Source organism: Oncorhynchus gorbuscha, linkage group LG15, assembly GCF_021184085.1.
Source record: "Oncorhynchus gorbuscha isolate QuinsamMale2020 ecotype Even-year linkage group LG15, OgorEven_v1.0, whole genome shotgun sequence".
In the NCBI taxonomy this organism is placed as follows: domain Eukaryota; kingdom Metazoa; phylum Chordata; class Actinopteri; order Salmoniformes; family Salmonidae; genus Oncorhynchus; species Oncorhynchus gorbuscha.
The window spans coordinates 311,518-331,989 of NC_060187.1; the positions used below are offsets into that span (position 1 = coordinate 311,518).

Consider the following 20,472-nt stretch of genomic DNA (forward strand, 5'->3'; position numbering starts at 1 on the left):
ACTAACCCTAACCAACAGTACTAACACTAACCCAATAGTACTAACCCAACAGTACTAACCCAACCCAATAGTACTAACCCAACAGTACTAACCCAACCCAACAGTACTAACCCAACAGTACTAACCCAACCCAACAGTACTAACCCTAACCCAACAGTACTAACCCAACTGTCCTAACCCTAACCCAACAGTAGTAACCCCAACCCAACAGTACTAACCCAACTGTACTAACCCTAACCCAACAGTACTAACCCCAACCCAACAGTACTAAGCCTAACCCAACAGTACTAACCCTAACCCAATAGTAGTAACCCCAACCCAACAGTACTAACCCCAACCCAACAGTACTAACCCCAACCCAACAGTACTAACCCAACAGTACTAAACCTAACCCAACAGTACTAACCCAACAGTACTAACCCAACAGTACTAACCCCAACCCAACAGTACTAACCCAACAGTACTAACCCAACAGTACTAACCCCAACCCAACAGTACTAACCCAACAGTACTAACCCCAACCCAACAGTACTAACCCCAACCCAACAGTACTAACCCTAACCCAACAGTACTAACCCTAACCCAACAGTACTAACCCTAACCCAACAGTACTAACCCTAACCCAACAGTACTAACCCCAACCCAACAGTACTAACCCAACAGTACTAACCCTAACCCAACAGTACTAACCCCAACCCAACAGTACTAACCCAACAGTACTAACCCTAACCCAACAGTACTAACCCAACAGTACTAACCCTAACCCAACAGTACTAACCCTAACCCAACAGTACTAACCCCAACCCAACAGTACTAACCAATCCAACAGTACTAACCCCAACCCAACAGTACTAACCCAACCCAACAGTACTAACCCTAACCCAACAGTACAAACCCCAACCCAACAATACTAACCCAACCCAACAGTACTAACCCCAACCCAACAGTACTAACCCTAACCCAACAGTACTAACCCAACAGTACTAACCCTAACCCAACAGTACTAACCCCAACCCAACAGCACTAACCCCAACCCAACAGTACTAACCCAACCCAACAGTACTAGCCCTAACCCAACAGTACTAACCCAACAGTACTACCCCAACAGTACTAACCCCAACCCAACAGTACTAACCCAACAGTACTAACCCTAACCCAACAGTACTAACCCAACAGTACTAACCCTAACCCAACAGTACTAACCCTAACCCAACAGTACTAACCCTAACCCAACAGTACTAACCCCAACCCAACAGTACTAACCCTAACCCAACAGTACTAACCCTAACCCAACAGTACTAACCCCAACCCAACAGTACTAACCCAAACCCAACAGTACTAACCCCAACCCAACAGTACTAACCCAACAGTACTAACCCTAACCCAACAGTACTAACCCTAACCCAACAGTACTAACCCTAACCAACATTACTAACCCTAACCCAATAGTACTAACCCAACAGTACTAACCCTAACCAACAGTACTAACCCTAACCCAACAGTACCAACCCAACAGTACTAACCCAACCCAACAGTACTAACCCTAACCCAACAGTACTAACCCAACTGTACTAACCCTAACCCAACAGTAGTAACCCCAACCCAACAGTACTAACCCAACTGTACTAACCCTAACCCAACAGTACTAACCCCAACCCAACAGTACTAACCCTAACCCAACAGTACTAACCCCAACCCAACAGTACTAACCCAACCCAACAGTACTAACCCAACAGTACTAACCCCAACCCAACAGTACTAACCCTAACCCAACAGTACTAACCCAACTGTACTAACCCTAACGCAACAGTAGTAACCCCAACCCAACAGTACTAACCCAACTGTACTAACCCTAAACCAACAGTACTAACCCCAACCCAACAGTACTAACCCTAACCCAACAGTACTAACCCCAACCCAACAGTACTAACCCAACAGTACTAACCCAACCCAACAGTACTAACCCAACAGTACTAACCCCAACCCAACAGTACTAACCCCAACCCAACAGTACTAACCCAGACCCAACAGTACTAACCCAGACCCAACAGTACTAACCCCAACCCAACAGTACTAACCCAACCCAACAGTACTAACCCTAACCCAACAGTACTAACCCAACCCAACAGTACTAACCCTAACCCAACAGTACTAATCCCAACCCAACAGTACTAACCCCAACCCAACAGTACTAACCCAAACCCAACAGTACTCACCCTAATCCAACAGTACTAACCCCAACCCAACAGTACTAACCCAACCCAACAGTACTAACCCAACAGTACTAACCCTAACCCAACAGTACAAACCCCAACCCAACAGTACTAACCCCAACCCAACTGTACTAACCCCAACCCAACAGTACTAACCCAACCCAACAGTACTAACCCTAACCCAACAGTACTAACCCAACAGTACAAACCCCAACCCAACAGTACTAACCCCAACCCAACTGTACTAACCCTAACCAAACAGTACTAACCCAACAGTACTAACCCTAACCCAACAGTACTAACCCAACAGTACTAACCCTAACCCAACAGTACTAACCCCAACCCAACAGTACTAACCCTAACCCAACAGTACTAACCCTAACCCAACAGTACTAACCCTAACCCAACAGTACTAACCCTAACCAACATTACTAACCCTAACCCAATAGTACTAACCCAACAGTACTAACCCTAACCAACAGTACTAACCCTAACCCAACAGTACCAACCCAACAGTACTAACCCAACTGTACTAACCCTAACCCAACAGTACTAACCCCAACCCAAGAGTACTAACCCTAACCCAACAGTACTAACCCCAACCCAACAGTACTAACCCAACCCAACAGTACTAACCCAACATTACTAACCCCAACCCAACAGTACTAACCCTAACCCAACAGTACTAACCCAACTGTACTAACCCTAACCCAACAGTAGTAACCCCAACCCAACAGTACTAACCCAACTGTACTAACCCTAACCCAACAGTACTAACCCCAACCCAACAGTACTAACCCTAACCCAACAGTACTAACCCCAACCCAACAGTACTAACCCAACAGTACTAACCCAACCCAACAGTACTAACCCAACAGTACTAACCCCAACCCAACAGTACTAACCCAGACCCAACAGTACTAACCCAGACCCAACAGTACTAACCCCAACCCAACAGTACTAACCCAACCCAACAGTACTAACCCTAACCCAACAGTACTAATCCCAACCCAACAGTACTAACCCCAACCCAACAGTACTAACCCAAACCCAACAGTACTAACCCTAATCCAACAGTACTAACCCCAACCCAACAGTACTAACCCAACCCAACAGTACTAACCCAACAGTACTAACCCTAACCCAACAGTACAAACCCCAACCCAACAGTACTAACCCCAACCCAACTGTACTAACCCCAACCCAACAGTACTAACCCTAATCCAACAGTACTAACCCCAACCCAACAGTACTAACCCAACCCAACAGTACTAACCCTAACCCAACAGTACTAACCCAACAGTACAAACCCCAACCCAACAGTACTAACCCCAACCCAACTGTACTAACCCTAACCAAACAGTACTAACCCAACAGTACTAACCCCAACCCAACAGTACTAACCCAACAGTACTAACCCAACAGTACTAACCCCAACCCAACAGTACTAACCCAACAGTACTAACCCCAACCCAACAGTACTAACCCCAACCCAACAGTACTAACCCTAACCCAACAGTACTAACCCTAACCCAACAGTACTAACCCTAACCCAACAGTACTAACCCTAACCCAACAGTACTAACCCCAACCCAACAGTACTAACCCAACAGTACTAACCCTAACCCAACAGTACTAACCCCAACCCAACAGTACTAACCCAACAGTACTAACCCTAACCCAACAGTACTAACCCAACAGTACTAACCCTAACCCAACAGTACTAACCCTAACCCAACAGTACTAACCCCAACCCAACAGTACTAACCAATCCAACAGTACTAACCCCAACCCAACAGTACTAACCCAACCCAACAGTACTAACCCTAACCCAACAGTACAAACCCCAACCCAACAATACTAACCCAACCCAACAGTACTAACCCCAACCCAACAGTACTAACCCTAACCCAACAGTACTAACCCAACAGTACTAACCCTAACCCAACAGTACTAACCCCAACCCAACAGCACTAACCCCAACCCAACAGTACTAACCCAACCCAACAGTACTAGCCCTAACCCAACAGTACTAACCCAACAGTACTACCCCAACAGTACTAACCCCAACCCAACAGTACTAACCCAACAGTACTAACCCTAACCCAACAGTACTAACCCAACAGTACTAACCCTAACCCAACAGTACTAACCCTAACCCAACAGTACTAACCCTAACCCAACAGTACTAACCCCAACCCAACAGTACTAACCCTAACCCAACAGTACTAACCCTAACCCAACAGTACTAACCCCAACCCAACAGTACTAACCCAAACCCAACAGTACTAACCCCAACCCAACAGTACTAACCCAACAGTACTAACCCTAACCCAACAGTACTAACCCTAACCCAACAGTACTAACCCTAACCAACATTACTAACCCTAACCCAATAGTACTAACCCAACAGTACTAACCCTAACCAACAGTACTAACCCTAACCCAACAGTACCAACCCAACAGTACTAACCCAACCCAACAGTACTAACCCTAACCCAACAGTACTAACCCAACTGTACTAACCCTAACCCAACAGTAGTAACCCCAACCCAACAGTACTAACCCAACTGTACTAACCCTAACCCAACAGTACTAACCCCAACCCAACAGTACTAACCCTAACCCAACAGTACTAACCCAACCCAACAGTACTAACCCAACCCAACAGTACTAACCCAACAGTACTAACCCCAACCCAACAGTACTAACCCTAACCCAACAGTACTAACCCAACTGTACTAACCCTAACGCAACAGTAGTAACCCCAACCCAACAGTACTAACCCAACTGTACTAACCCTAAACCAACAGTACTAACCCCAACCCAACAGTACTAACCCTAACCCAACAGTACTAACCCCAACCCAACAGTACTAACCCAACAGTACTAACCCAACCCAACAGTACTAACCCAACAGTACTAACCCCAACCCAACAGTACTAACCCCAACCCAACAGTACTAACCCAGACCCAACAGTACTAACCCAGACCCAACAGTACTAACCCCAACCCAACAGTACTAACCCAACCCAACAGTACTAACCCTAACCCAACAGTACTAACCCAACCCAACAGTACTAACCCTAACCCAACAGTACTAATCCCAACCCAACAGTACTAACCCCAACCCAACAGTACTAACCCAAACCCAACAGTACTCACCCTAATCCAACAGTACTAACCCCAACCCAACAGTACTAACCCAACCCAACAGTACTAACCCAACAGTACTAACCCTAACCCAACAGTACAAACCCCAACCCAACAGTACTAACCCCAACCCAACTGTACTAACCCCCCAACAGTACTAACCCAACCCAACAGTACTAACCCAACCCAACAGTACTAACCCAACAACAAACCCCAACCCAACAGTACTAACCCCAACCCAACTGTACTAACCCTAACAAACAGTACTAACCCAACAGTACTAACCCTAACCCAACAGTACTAACCCAACAGTACTAACCCTAACCCAACAGTACTAACCCCAACCCAACAGTACTAACCCTAACCCAACAGTACTAACCCTAACCCAACAGTACTAACCCTAACCCAACAGTACTAACCCTAACCAACATTACTAACCCTAACCCAATAGTACTAACCCAACAGTACTAACCCTAACCAACAGTACTAACCCTAACCCAACAGTACCAACCCCACAGTTCTAACCCAACTGTACTAACCCTAACCCAACAGTACTAACCCCAACCCAAGAGTACTAACCCTAACCCAACAGTACTAACCCCAACCCAACAGTACTAACCCAACCCAACAGTACTAACCCAACATTACTAACCCCAACCCAACAGTACTAACCCTAACCCAACAGTACTAACCCAACTGTACTAACCCTAACCCAACAGTAGTAACCCCAACCCAACAGTACTAACCCAACTGTACTAACCCTAACCCAACAGTACTAACCCCAACCCAACAGTACTAACCCTAACCCAACAGTACTAACCCCAACCCAACAGTACTAACCCAACAGTACTAACCCAACCCAACAGTACTAACCCAACAGTACTAACCCCAACCCAACAGTACTAACCCAGACCCAACAGTACTAACCCAGACCCAACAGTACTAACCCCAACCCAACAGTACTAACCCAACCCAACAGTACTAACCCTAACCCAACAGTACTAATCCCAACCCAACAGTACTAACCCCAACCCAACAGTACTAACCCAAACCCAACAGTACTAACCCTAATCCAACAGTACTAACCCCAACCCAACAGTACTAACCCAACCCAACAGTACTAACCCAACAGTACTAACCCTAACCCAACAGTACAAACCCCAACCCAACAGTACTAACCCCAACCCAACTGTACTAACCCCAACCCAACAGTACTAACCCTAATCCAACAGTACTAACCCCAACCCAACAGTACTAACCCAACCCAACAGTACTAACCCTAACCCAACAGTACTAACCCAACAGTACAAACCCCAACCCAACAGTACTAACCCCAACCCAACTGTACTAACCCTAACCAAACAGTACTAACCCAACAGTACTAACCCAACCCAACAGTACTAACCCAACAGTACTAACCCCAACCCAACAGTACTAACCCTAACCCAACAGTACTAACCCAACTGTACTAACCCTAACCCAACAGTAGTAACCCCAACCCAACAGTACTAACCCAACTGTACTAACCCTAACCCAACAGTACTAACCCCAACCCAACAGTACTAACCCTAACCCAACAGTACTAACCCCAACCCAACAGTACTAACCCAACAGTACTAACCCAACCCAACAGTACTAACCCAACAGTACTAACCCCAACCCAACAGTACTAACCCAACAGTACTAACCCAACAGTACTAACCCAGACCCAACAGTACTAACCCCAACCCAACAGTACTAACCCAACCCAACAGTACTAACCCTAACCCAACAGTACTAACCCAACTGTACTAACCCTAACCCAACAGTAGTAACCCCAACCCAACAGTACTAACCCAACTGTACTAACCCTAACCCAACAGTACTAACCCCAACCCAACAGTACTAACCCAACAGTACTAACCCAACCCAACAATACTAACCCAACAGTACTAACCCCAACCCAACAGTACTAACCCCAACCCAACAGTACTAACCCAGACCCAACAGTACTAACCCAGACCCAACAGTACTAACCCAGACCCAACAGTACTAACCCCAACCCAACAGTACTAACCCAACCCAACAGTACTAACCCTAACCCAACAGTACTAATCCCAACCCAACAGTACTAACCCCAACCCAACAGTACTAACCCCAACCCAACAGTACTAACCCTAATCCAACAGTACTAACCCCAACCCAACAGTACTAACCCAACCCAACAGTACTAACCCAACAGTACTAACCCTAACCCAACAGTACAAACCCCAACCCAACAGTACTAACCCCAACCCAACTGTACTAACCCCAACCCAACAGTACTAACCCTAATCCAACAGTACTAACCCCAACCCAACAGTACTAACCCAACCCAACAGTACTAACCCTAACCCAACAGTACTAACCCAACAGTACAAACCCCAACCCAACAGTACTAACCCCAACCCAACTGTACTAACCCTAACCAAACAGTACTAACCCAACAGTACTAATCCCAACCCAACAGTACCAACCCAACAGTACTAACCGTAACCCAACAGTACTAACCCTAACCCAACAGTACTAACCCTAACCCAACAGTACTAACCCAACCCAACAGTACTAACCCTAACCCAATAGTACTAACCCAACAGTACTAACCCAACCCAACAGTACTAACCCAACAGTACTAACCCAACCCAACAGTACTAACACTAACCCAACAGTACTAACCCAACTGTCCTAACCCTAACCCAACAGTAGTAACCCCAACCCAACAGTACTAACCCAACTGTACTAACCCTAACCCAACAGTACTAACCCCAACCCAACAGTACTAACCCTAACCCAACAGTACTAACCCTAATCCAACAGTACTAACCCCAACCCAACAGTACTAACCCAACCCAACAGTACTAACCCTAACCCAACAGTACTAACCCAACAGTTCTAAACCTAACCCAACAGTACAAACCCCAACCCAACAGTACTAACCCCAACCCAACAGTACTAACCCCAACCCAACAGTACTAACCCTAACTCAACAGTACTAACCCAACAGTACTAGCCCTAACCCAACAGTACTAACCCTAACCCAACAGTACTAACCCAACAGTACTAACCCAACAGTACTAACCCCAACCCAACAGTACTAACCCAACAGTACTAACCCTAACCCAACAGTACTAACTCAACAGTACTAACCCAACAGTACTAACCCTAACCCAACAGTACTAACCCAACAGCACTAACCCAACAGTACTAACCCTAACCCAACAGTACTAACCCAACAGTACTAACCCTAACCCAACAGTACTAACCCAACAGTACTAATCCCAACCCAACAGTACCAACCCAACAGTACTAACCCTAACCCAACAGTACTAACCCTAACCCAACAGTACTAACCCTAACCCAACAGTACTAACCCCAACCCAACAGTACTAACCCTAACCAACAGTACTAACCCTAACCCAATAGTACTAACCCAACAGTACTAACCCAACCCAACAGTACTAACCCAACAGTACTAACCCAACCCAACAGTACTAACCCTAACCCAACAGTAGTAACCCCAACCCAACAGTACTAACCCAACAGTACTAACCCAACCCAACAGTACTAACCCTAACCCAACAGTAGTAACCCCAACCCAACAGTACTAACCCAACAGTACTAACCCTAATCCAACAGTACTAACCCTAACCCAACAGAAGTAACCCTAACCCAACAGTACTAACCCCAACCCAACAGTACTAACCCTAACCCAACAGCACTAACCCCAACACATAGGTACTAACCCAAACCCAACAGTACTAACCCCAACCCAACAGTACTAACCCAACAGTACTAACCCTAACCCAATAGTACCAACCCAACAGTACTAACCCTAACCCAAAGGTACTAACCCTAACCCAACAGCACTAACCCCAACCCAACAGTACTAGCCCTAACCCAACAGTACTAACCCTAACCCAACAGTACTAACCCAACAGTACTAACCCAACAGTACTAACCCCAACCCAACAGTACTAACCCAACAGTACTAACCCAACAGTACTAACCCTAACCCAACAGTACTAACCCAACAGTACTAACCCTAACCCAACAGTACTAACCCAACAGTACTAACCCTAACCCAACAGTTCTAACCCAACAGTACTAATCCCAACCCAACAGTACTAACCCAACAGTACTAACCCTAACCCAACAGTACTAACCCTAACCCAACAGTACTAACCCTAACCCAACAGTACTAACCCTAATCCAACAGTACTAACCCCAACCCAACAGTACTAACCCAACCCAACAGTACTAACCCTAACCCAACAGTACTAACCCAACAGTTCTAAACCTAACCCAACAGTACAAACCCCAACCCAACAGTACTAACCCCAACCCAACAGTACTAACCCCAACCCAACAGTACTAACCCTAACCCAACAGTACTAACCCAACAGTACTAGCCCTAACCCAACAGTACTAACCCTAACCCAACAGTACTAACCCCAACCCAACAGTACTAACCCAACAGCACTAACCCTAACCCAACAGTACTAACTCAACAGTACTAACCCAACAGTACTAACCCTAACCCAACATTACTAACCCAACAGTACTAACCCTAACCCAACAGTACTAACCCAACAGTACTAATCCCAACCCAACAGTACTAACCCAACAGTACTAACCCTAATCCAACAGTACTAACCCTAACCCAACAGTACTAACCCTAACCCAACAGTACTAACCCCAACCCAACAGTACTAACCCTAACCAACAGTACTAACACTAACCCAATAGTACTAACCCAACAGTACTAACCCAACAGTACTAATCCCAACCCAACAGTACTAACCCAACAGTACTAACCCTAACCCAACAGTACTAACCCTAACCCAACAGTACTAACCCTAACCCAACAGTACTAACCCTAACCCAACAGTACTAACCCCAACCCAACAGTACTAACCCAACCCAACAGTAGTAACCCTAACCCAACAGTACTAACCCAACAGTTCTAAACCTAACCCAACAGTACAAACCCCAACCCAACAGTACAAACCCCAACCCAACAGTACTAACCCCAACCCAACAGTACTAACCCTAACCCAACAGTACTAACCCAACAGTACTAGCCCTAACCCAACAGTACTAACCCTAACCCAACTGTACTAACCCAACAGTACTAATCCCAACCCAACAGTACTAACCCAACAGCACTAACCCTAACCCAACAGTACTAACTCAACAGTACTAACCCAACAGTACTAACCCTAACCCAACATTACTAACCCAACAGTACTAACCCTAACCCAACAGTACTAACCCAACAGTACTAATCCCAACCCAACAGTACTAACCCAACAGTACTAACCCTAATCCAACAGTACTAACCCTAACCCAACAGTACTAACCCTAACCAACAGTACTAACACTAACCCAATAGTACTAACCCAACAGTACTAACCCAACAGTACTAATCCCAACCCAACAGTACTAACCCAACAGTACTAACCCTAACCCAACAGTACTAACCCTAACCCAACAGTACTAACCCTAACCCAACAGTACTAACCCTAACCCAACAGTACTAACCCCAACCCAACAGTACTAACCCAACCCAACAGTAGTAACCCTAACCCAACAGTACTAACCCAACAGTTCTAAACCTAACCCAACAGTACAAACCCCAACCCAACAGTACAAACCCCAACCCAACAGTACTAACCCCAACCCAACAGTACTAACCCTAACCCAACAGTACTAGCCCTAACCCAACAGTACTAACCCTAACCCAACTGTACTAACCCAACAGTACTAACCCCAACCCAACAGTACTAACCCAACAGCACTAACCCTAACCCAACAGTACTAACTCAACAGTACTAACCCAACAGTACTAACCCTAACCCAACATTACTAACCCAACAGTACTAACCCTAACCCAACAGTACTAACCCAACAGTACTAATCCCAACCCAACAGTACTAACCCAACAGTACTAACCCTAATCCAACAGTACTAACCCTAACCCAACAGTACTAACCCTAACCCAACAGTACTAACCCTAACCCAACAGTACTAACCCTAACCAACAGTACTAACACTAACCCAATAGTACTAACCCAACAGTACTAACCCAACCCAATAGTACTAACCCAACAGTACTAACCCAACCCAACAGTACTAACCCAACAGTACTAACCCAACCCAACAGTACTAACCCTAACCCAACAGTACTAACCCAACTGTCCTAACCCTAACCCAACAGTAGTAACCCCAACCCAACAGTACTAACCCAACTGTACTAACCCTAACCCAACAGTACTAACCCCAACCCAACAGTACTAAGCCTAACCCAACAGTACTAACCCTAACCCAATAGTAGTAACCCCAACCCAACAGTACTAACCCCAACCCAACAGTACTAACCCCAACCCAACAGTACTAACCCAACAGTACTAAACCTAACCCAACAGTACTAACCCAACAGTACTAACCCAACAGTACTAACCCAACAGTACTAACCCCAACCCAACAGTACTAACCCAACAGTACTAACCCAACAGTACTAACCCAACAGTACTAACCCCAACCCAACAGTACTAACCCAACAGTACTAACCCCAACCCAACAGTACTAACCCCAACCCAACAGTACTAACCCTAACCCAACAGTACTAACCCCAACCCAACAGTACTAACCCTAACCCAACAGTACTAACCCCAACCCAACAGTACTAACCCAAACCCAACAGTACTGACCCCAACCCAACAGTACTAACCCAACAGTACTAACCCTAACCCAACAGTACCAACCCAACAGTACTAACCCTAACCCAACAGTACTAACCCTAACCCAACAGTACTAACCCAACAGTACTAGCCCTAACCCAACAGTACTAACCCTAACCCAACAGTACTAACCCAACAGTACTAACCCCAACCCAACAGTACTAACCCAACAGCACTAACCCTAACCCAACAGTACTAACTCAACAGTACTAACCCAACAGTACTAACCCTAACCCAACATTACTAACCCAACAGTACTAACCCTAACCCAACAGTACTAACCCAACAGTACTAATCCCAACCCAACAGTACTAACCCAACAGTACTAACCCTAATCCAACAGTACTAACCCTAACCCAACAGTACTAACCCTAACCCAACAGTACTAACCCTAACCAACAGTACTAACACTAACCCAATAGTACTAACCCAACAGTACTAACCCAACCCAATAGTACTAACCCAACAGTACTAACCCAACCCAACAGTACTAACCCAACAGTACTAACCCAACCCAACAGTACTAACCCTAACCCAACAGTACTAACCCAACTGTCCTAACCCTAACCCAACAGTAGTAACCCCAACCCAACAGTACTAACCCAACTGTACTAACCCTAACCCAACAGTACTAACCCCAACCCAACAGTACTAAGCCTAACCCAACAGTACTAACCCTAACCCAATAGTAGTAACCCCAACCCAACAGTACTAACCCCAACCCAACAGTACTAACCCCAACCCAACAGTACTAACCCAACAGTACTAAACCTAACCCAACAGTACTAACCCAACAGTACTAACCCAACAGTACTAACCCAACAGTACTAACCCCAACCCAACAGTACTAACCCAACAGTACTAACCCAACAGTACTAACCCAACAGTACTAACCCCAACCCAACAGTACTAACCCAACAGTACTAACCCCAACCCAACAGTACTAACCCCAACCCAACAGTACTAACCCTAACCCAACAGTACTAACCCTAACCCAACAGTACTAACCCTAACCCAACAGTACTAACCCTAACCCAACAGTACTAACCCCAACCCAACAGTACTAACCCAAACCCAACAGTACTGACCCCAACCCAACAGTACTAACCCAACAGTACTAACCCTAACCCAACAGTACCAACCCAACAGTACTAACCCTAACCCAACAGTACTAACCCTAACCCAACAGTACTAAGCCTAACCCAACAGTACTAACCCAACAGTACTAACCCTAACCCAACAGTACCAACCCAACAGTACTAACCCTAACCCAACAGTACTAACCCTAACCCAACAGTACTAACCCTAACCCAACAGTACTAACCCTAACCCAACAGTAGTCACCCCAACCCAACTGTACTAACCCAACTGTACTAACCCTAACCCAACAGTACTAACCCTAACCCAACAGTACTAACCCTAACCCAACAGTACTAACCCCAACCCAACAGTACAAACCCCAACCCAACAGTACAAACCCCAACCCAACAGTAATAACTCCAACCCAACAGTACTAACCCAACAGTACTAACCCTAACCCAACAGTACTAACCCCAACCCAACAGTACTAACCCAACAGTACTAACCCTAACCCAACAGTACTAACCCAACAGTACTAACCCTAACCCAACAGTACTAACCCTAATCCAACAGTACTAACCCCAACCCAACAGTACTAACCAATCCAACAGTACTAACCCCAACCCAACAGTACTAACCCAACCCAACAGTACTAACCCTAACCCAACAGTACAAACCCCAACCCAACAGTACTAACCCAACCCAACAGTACTAACCCCAACCCAACAGTACTAATCCTAACCCAACAGTACTAACCCAACAGTACTAACCCTAACCCAACAGTACTAACCCCAACCCAACAGCACTAACCCCAACCCAACAGTACTAACCCAACCCAACAGTACTAGCCCTAACCCAACAGTACTAACCCAACAGTACTACCCCAACAGTACTAACCCCAACCCAACAGTACTAACCCAACAGTACTAACCCTAACCCAACAGTACTAAACAGTACTAACAGTACTAACCCTAACCCAACAGTACTAACCCAACAACAGTACTAACCCTAACCCAACAGTACTAACCCCAACCCAACAGTACTAACCCTAACCCAACAGTACTAACCCTAACCCAACAGTACTAACCCCAACCCAACAGAACTAACCCAACAGTACTAACCCTAACCCAACAGTACTAACCCTAACCCAACAGTACTAACCCTAACCCAACAGTACTAACCCTAACCAACATTACTAACCCTAACCCAATAGTACTAACCCAACAGTACTAACCCTAACCAACAGTACTAACCCTAACCCAACAGTACCAACCCAACAGTACTAACCCAACCCAACAGTACTAACCCTAACCCAACAGTACCAACCCAACTGTACTAACCCAACCCAACAGTACTAACCCTAACCCCAACCCAACAGTAACCCCAACCCAACAGTACTAACCCAACTGTACTAACCCTAACCCAACAGTACTAACCCCAACCCAACAGTACTAACCCTAACCCAACAGTACTAATCCCAACCCAACAGTACTAATCCCAACCCAACAGTACTAACCCAACCCAACAGTACTAACCCAACAGTACTAACCCCAACCCAACAGTACTAACCCTAACCCAACAGTACTAACCCAACTGTACTAACCCTAACGCAACAGTAGTAACCCCAACCCAACAGTACTAACCCAACTGTACTAACCCTAAACCAACAGTACTAACCCCAACCCAACAGTACTAACCCTAACCCAACAGTACTAACCCCAACCCAACAGTACTAATCCAACAGTACTAACCCAACCCAACAGTACTAACCCAACAGTACTAACCCCAACCCAACAGTACTAACCCCAACCCAACAGTACTAACCCAGACCCAACAGTACTAACCCAGACCCAACAGTACTAACCCCAACCCAACAGTACTAACCCAACCCAACAGTACTAACCCTAACCCAACAGTACTAATCCCAACCCAACAGTACTAACCCCAACCCAACAGTACTAACCCCAACCCAACAGTACTAACCCAACCCAACAGTACTAACCCTAACCCAACAGTACTAACCCAACAGTACTAACCCTAACCCAACAGTACTAACCCTAACCCAACAGTACAAACCCCAACCCAACAGTACTAACCCCAACCCAACTGTACTAACCCCAACCCAACAGTACTAACCCTAATCCAACAGTACTAACCCCAACCCAACAGTACTAACCCAACCCAACAGTACTAACCCTAACCCAACAGTACTAACCCAACAGTACAAACCCCAACCCAACAGTACTAACCCCAACCCAACTGTACTAACCCTAACCAAACAGTACTAACCCAACAGTACTAACCCTAACCCAACAGTACTAACCCCAACCCAACAGTACTAACCCTAACCCAACAGTACTAACCCTAACCCAACAGTACTAACCCTAACCCAACAGTACTAACCCTAACCAACATTACTAACCCTAACCCAATAGTACTAACCCAACAGTACTAACCCTAACCAACAGTACTAACCCTAACCCAACAGTACCAACCCAACAGTACTAACCCAACTGTACTAACCCTAACCCAACAGTACTAACCCCAACCCAACAGTACTAACCCTAACCCAACAGTACTAACCCCAACCCAACAGTACTAACCCAACCCAACAGTACTAACCCAACAGTACTAACCCCAACCCAACAGTACTAACCCTAACCCAACAGTACTAACCCAACTGTACTAACCCTATCCCAACAGTAGTAACCCCAACCCAACAGTACTAACCCAACTGTACTAACCCTAACCCAACAGTACTAACCCCAACCCAACAGTACTAACCCTAACCCAACAGTACTAACCCCAACCCAACAGTACTAACCCAACAGTACTAACCCAACCCAACAGTACTAACCCAACAGTACTAACCCCAACCCAACAGTACTAACCCCAACCCAACAGTACTAACCCCAACCCAACAGTACTAACCCAACCCAACAGTACTAACCCTAACCCAACAGTACTAACCCAACAGTACAAACCCCAACCCAACAGTACTAACCCCAACCCAACTGTACTAACCCTAACCAAACAGTACTAACCCAACAGTACTAACCCTAACCCAACAGTACTAACCCAACAGTACTAACCCTAACCCAACAGTACTAACCCTAACCCAACAGTACTAACCCAACAGTACTAAACCCAACCTAACAGTACTAACCCAACAGTACTAACCCTAACCCAACAGTACTAACCCTAACCCAACAGTACTAACCCCAACCCAACAGTACCAACCCCAACCCAACAGTACCAACCCCAACCCAACAGTACTAACCCCAACCCAACAGTACCTACACCAACACAACAGTACTAAAACTAACCCAATAGTATTAACCCTAACCCAATAGTACTAACTTAACCCAGCTAAGTGACCACAGGTACAGTCGGTGACCATAGCTAGGTGACTATAGCTAGGTGACCACAGACACAGCAGGTGACTATAGCTAGGTGACCACAGATACAGTAGGAGACTATAGCTAGGTGACCACAGACACAGCAGGTGACGATAGCTAGGTGACTATAGCTAGGTGACCACAGATACAGTCGGTGACCATAGCTCGGTGACCACAGGTACTGTACCTAGCTATAGTCAATAGCCAATAGCTAGGTAACCACAGGTACAGTAGGTGACTATAGCTAGACTATAGCTAGGTGACCACAGATACAGTAAGTGACCACAGGCACAGTAGGAGACTATAGCTAGTTGACCACAGGTACAGTAGGAGACTCTAGCTAGGTGACCACAGGTACAGTAGGTGACAATAGCTAGGTGACCACAGGTACAGTAGGTGTTTACTTCCGGCGCCGACAGAGATGGCCGGCTCTGTTCGCGTTTCTAGGAAATTATGTTGTTTTATTTCTTATTACATACAGTCGGGAGTAACTATTGGATATAAGAGCAACTTCAACTCACCAACATTACGACCAGGAATATGACTTTCCCGAAGCGGATCCTCTGTTTTGCTCACCACCAAGGACAATGGATCAGATCCCAGCCGGTGACCCAAAACAACGACGCCGTAGAAGGGGCGGACGGAGCGGTCTTCTGGTCAGGCTCCGTAGACGGGCACATCGCGCACCACTCCCAAGCATACTACACGCCAATGTCCAGTCCCTTGATAAACAAGGTAGGCGAAATCCGTGCCTCTGGAAGGCTACAAAGAACGTTACAGTCTTTGATGTCTCTCTGGAAGGCTACCCTTCCAGAGAGACATCAGAGACTGTAACGTTCTTTGTTTTACGGAAACATGGCTCACTCGAGACATGCTATCGGAGTCGGTACAGCCAGCTGGTTTCTTCACGCATCGCGCCGACAGAAACAAGCATCTCTCTGGTAAGAAGAAGGGCGGGGGGGTATGCCTTATGATTAACGAGACGTGGTGTGTTCATAACAACATAAAGGAACTCAAGTCCCTCTGTTCACCTGACTCTATGTAAACTGGAAACCACATATCCTGAGGCTGTATTTATTGTAGCTGGGGATTTTAACAAGGCTAATCTGAAAACAAGGCTTCCTAAATTCTATCAGCATATCGATTGCGCAACCAGGGCCGGCAAAACCCTAGATCATTGCTATTCTAACTTCCGCAACGCATATAAGGCCCTCCCCCGCCATCCTTTCTGAAAAGCTGACCACAACTCTATTTTGTTGCTTCCAGCCTATAGACAGAAACTAAAACAGGAAGCTCCCGCACTCAGGTCTGTTCAACGCTGGTCCAACCAATCGGATTCCAAACTTCAAGATTGCTTCGATTGGACTGGGATATGTTCCGCATTGCGGCGAACAACAACATTGACGAATACACTGAGTCGGTGAGCGGGTTTATTTGCAAGTGCATCGGCAATGTCATACCCACAGCATCTATTAAAACATTCCCAAACCAGAAACTGTGGATTGATGGCAGCATTCGCGCAAAACTGAAAGTGCGAAACACTGCTTTTAATCAGGGCAAGGTGACCGGAAACATGACCGAATACAAACAGTGTAGCTATTCCCTTCAAAAGGCAATCAAACAAGCTAAGCATCAGTATAGAGACAAAGTAGAGTCGCAATTCAACGGCTCAGAAACAACTTCTTTGCTCGCTTTGAGGACAATACAGTGCCACTGACACAGCCCGCTACCAAAACCTGCGGACTCTCCTTCACTGCAGCCGACATGAGCAAAACGTTTAAACGTGCCAACCCTCGCAAGCCTGCAGGTCCAGACGGCATCCCCAGCCGCGTCCTCAGAGCATGCGCAGACCAGCTGGCTGGTGTGTTTACAGACATATTCAATCAATCCTTATCCCAGTCTGCTGTCCCCACATGCTTCAAGAGGGCCACCAATGTTCATGTTCCCAAGAAAGCTAAGATAACTGAGCTAAATGACTACCGCCCCATAGCACTCACTTCTGTCATAATGAAGTGCTTTGAGAGACTAGTCAAGGACCATATCACCTCCACCCTAGACCCACTCCAATTTGCTTACCGTCCCAATAGGTCCACAGACGACGCAATCACAATCACACTGCCCTAACCCATCTGGACAAGAGGAATACCTATATCTCCCCCCTGCTGATCCTCAACACTGGGGCCCCACAAGGGTGTGTTCTCAGCCCTCTCCTGTACTCCCTGTTCACCCACGACTGCGTGGCCATGCACGCCTCCAACTCAATCATCATGTTTGCAGACGACACTACAGTGGTAGGCTTGATTACCAACAACGACGAGACGGCCTACAGGGAGGAGATGAGGGCCCCTGAAGTCCACAATAATCTCCTTTGTTTTGTTGATGTTGAGTGTGAGGTTATGACCTCACACTCAACGTCAACAAAACAAAGGAGATTATTGTGGACTTCAGGAAACAGCAGAGGGAGCAGCCCCCCTATCCACATTGCTGGGACAGTAGCAGCAGCACCGCCTCTTCAACCTCAGGAGGCTGAAGAAATTTGGCTTGTCACCAAAAACACTCACAAACTTTTACAGATGCACTATCGAGAGCATCCTGTCGGGCTGTATCACTGCCTGGTACGGCAAATGCTCCGCCCAGTAAGATTCTCCAGAGGGTAGTGAGGTCTGCACAACGCATCACCGGGTGCAAACTACCTGCCCTCCAGGACACCTACACCACCCGATGTCATAGGAAGGCCAAAAATATCATCAAAGAAAACAACCACCCGAGCCACTGCCTGTTCACCTCGCTATCATCCAGAAGGAGCAGGGACAGAGAGACTGAAAAACAGCTTCTCAAGGCCATCAGACTGTTAAACAGCCATCACTAACATTGAGTTGCTGCTGCCAACATACTGACTCAACTACAGCCACTTTAATAATGAAAAAATGTATGTAACAAATGTATCACTAGCCACTTTAAACAATGCCACTTCCTATAATGTTTACATACCCTACATTACTCATCTCATATGTATATACTGTACTCTATACCATCCACTGTATCTTGCCTATGCCATTCTATACCATCACTCATTCATATTTTTTGTACATATTCAATATTATTCAATGTACATATTCTTATTCATTCCTTTACACTTGTGTGTATAAGGTAATTGTTGTGAAATTGTTAGGTTAGATTACTCGTTGGATAGTACTGCATTGTCGGAACCAGAAGCACAAGCATTTCGCTACACTCGCATTAACATCGGCTAACCATGTGTATGTGACAAATAAAATTGGATTTGATTTACAATAGCTAGGTGACCATGGGTGCAGTAGGAGGCTATAGCTAGGTGACCATAGGTACAGTAGTTGACCATAGCTAGGTGACCACAGGTACAGTAGGTGACTATAGCAAGGTGACTATATCTCGGTGACTATAGCTAGGTGACCACAAGTACAGTAGGTGACCACAGACACAGTCGTTCACCACCGCAAGGTCAGGTGACCTGGGCGGAATCCTATCCTCACCTGGCATGCAGTCCAGTGGGCGGCTCTGAGGAGGCGATGTGGCCAGGACAGGTGATGTCATAGTGGGGGTACCTGTCGCAGACTCCCCCCCTTCACAGTCACATGTGCAGGCTTTCCCTGTCCATGTCTCTAGGACGTCTTCCTCCTGCTGCTGCTCCTCCTCCTGCACCTCCTCTTCTGGTTGCACCTCCTCCTCCTGCTCCTCCTGGACCTCCTCTTCCTCCTGGAATACAGGTCCAGAAATGGTTACAATCCTATTTTAGCCTACTGTCGTTCAAACCAACCAAATCAAAACACACTGTACCAGAGAAACTAGAGTTTAACCAGCCCAATCCAATTGCAATGTACTAGAGTAACA

The 20,472-nt window shown here is 46.2% G+C and overlaps 1 protein-coding gene across 1 annotated transcript in view; it reads right to left on the minus strand.

Moving 5' to 3' along the window:
* Positions 1 to 20,472, minus strand: part of LOC123997507 (retinoschisin-like) — an 80,997-nt gene that overhangs the window by 34,153 nt on the left and 26,372 nt on the right. Inside the window, exon 3 of the mRNA XM_046301816.1 lies at positions 20,115 to 20,337. Within this exon, the coding sequence (XP_046157772.1) occupies positions 20,115 to 20,337 (223 nt within the window). The remainder of the gene's footprint in view (positions 1 to 20,114; positions 20,338 to 20,472) is intronic.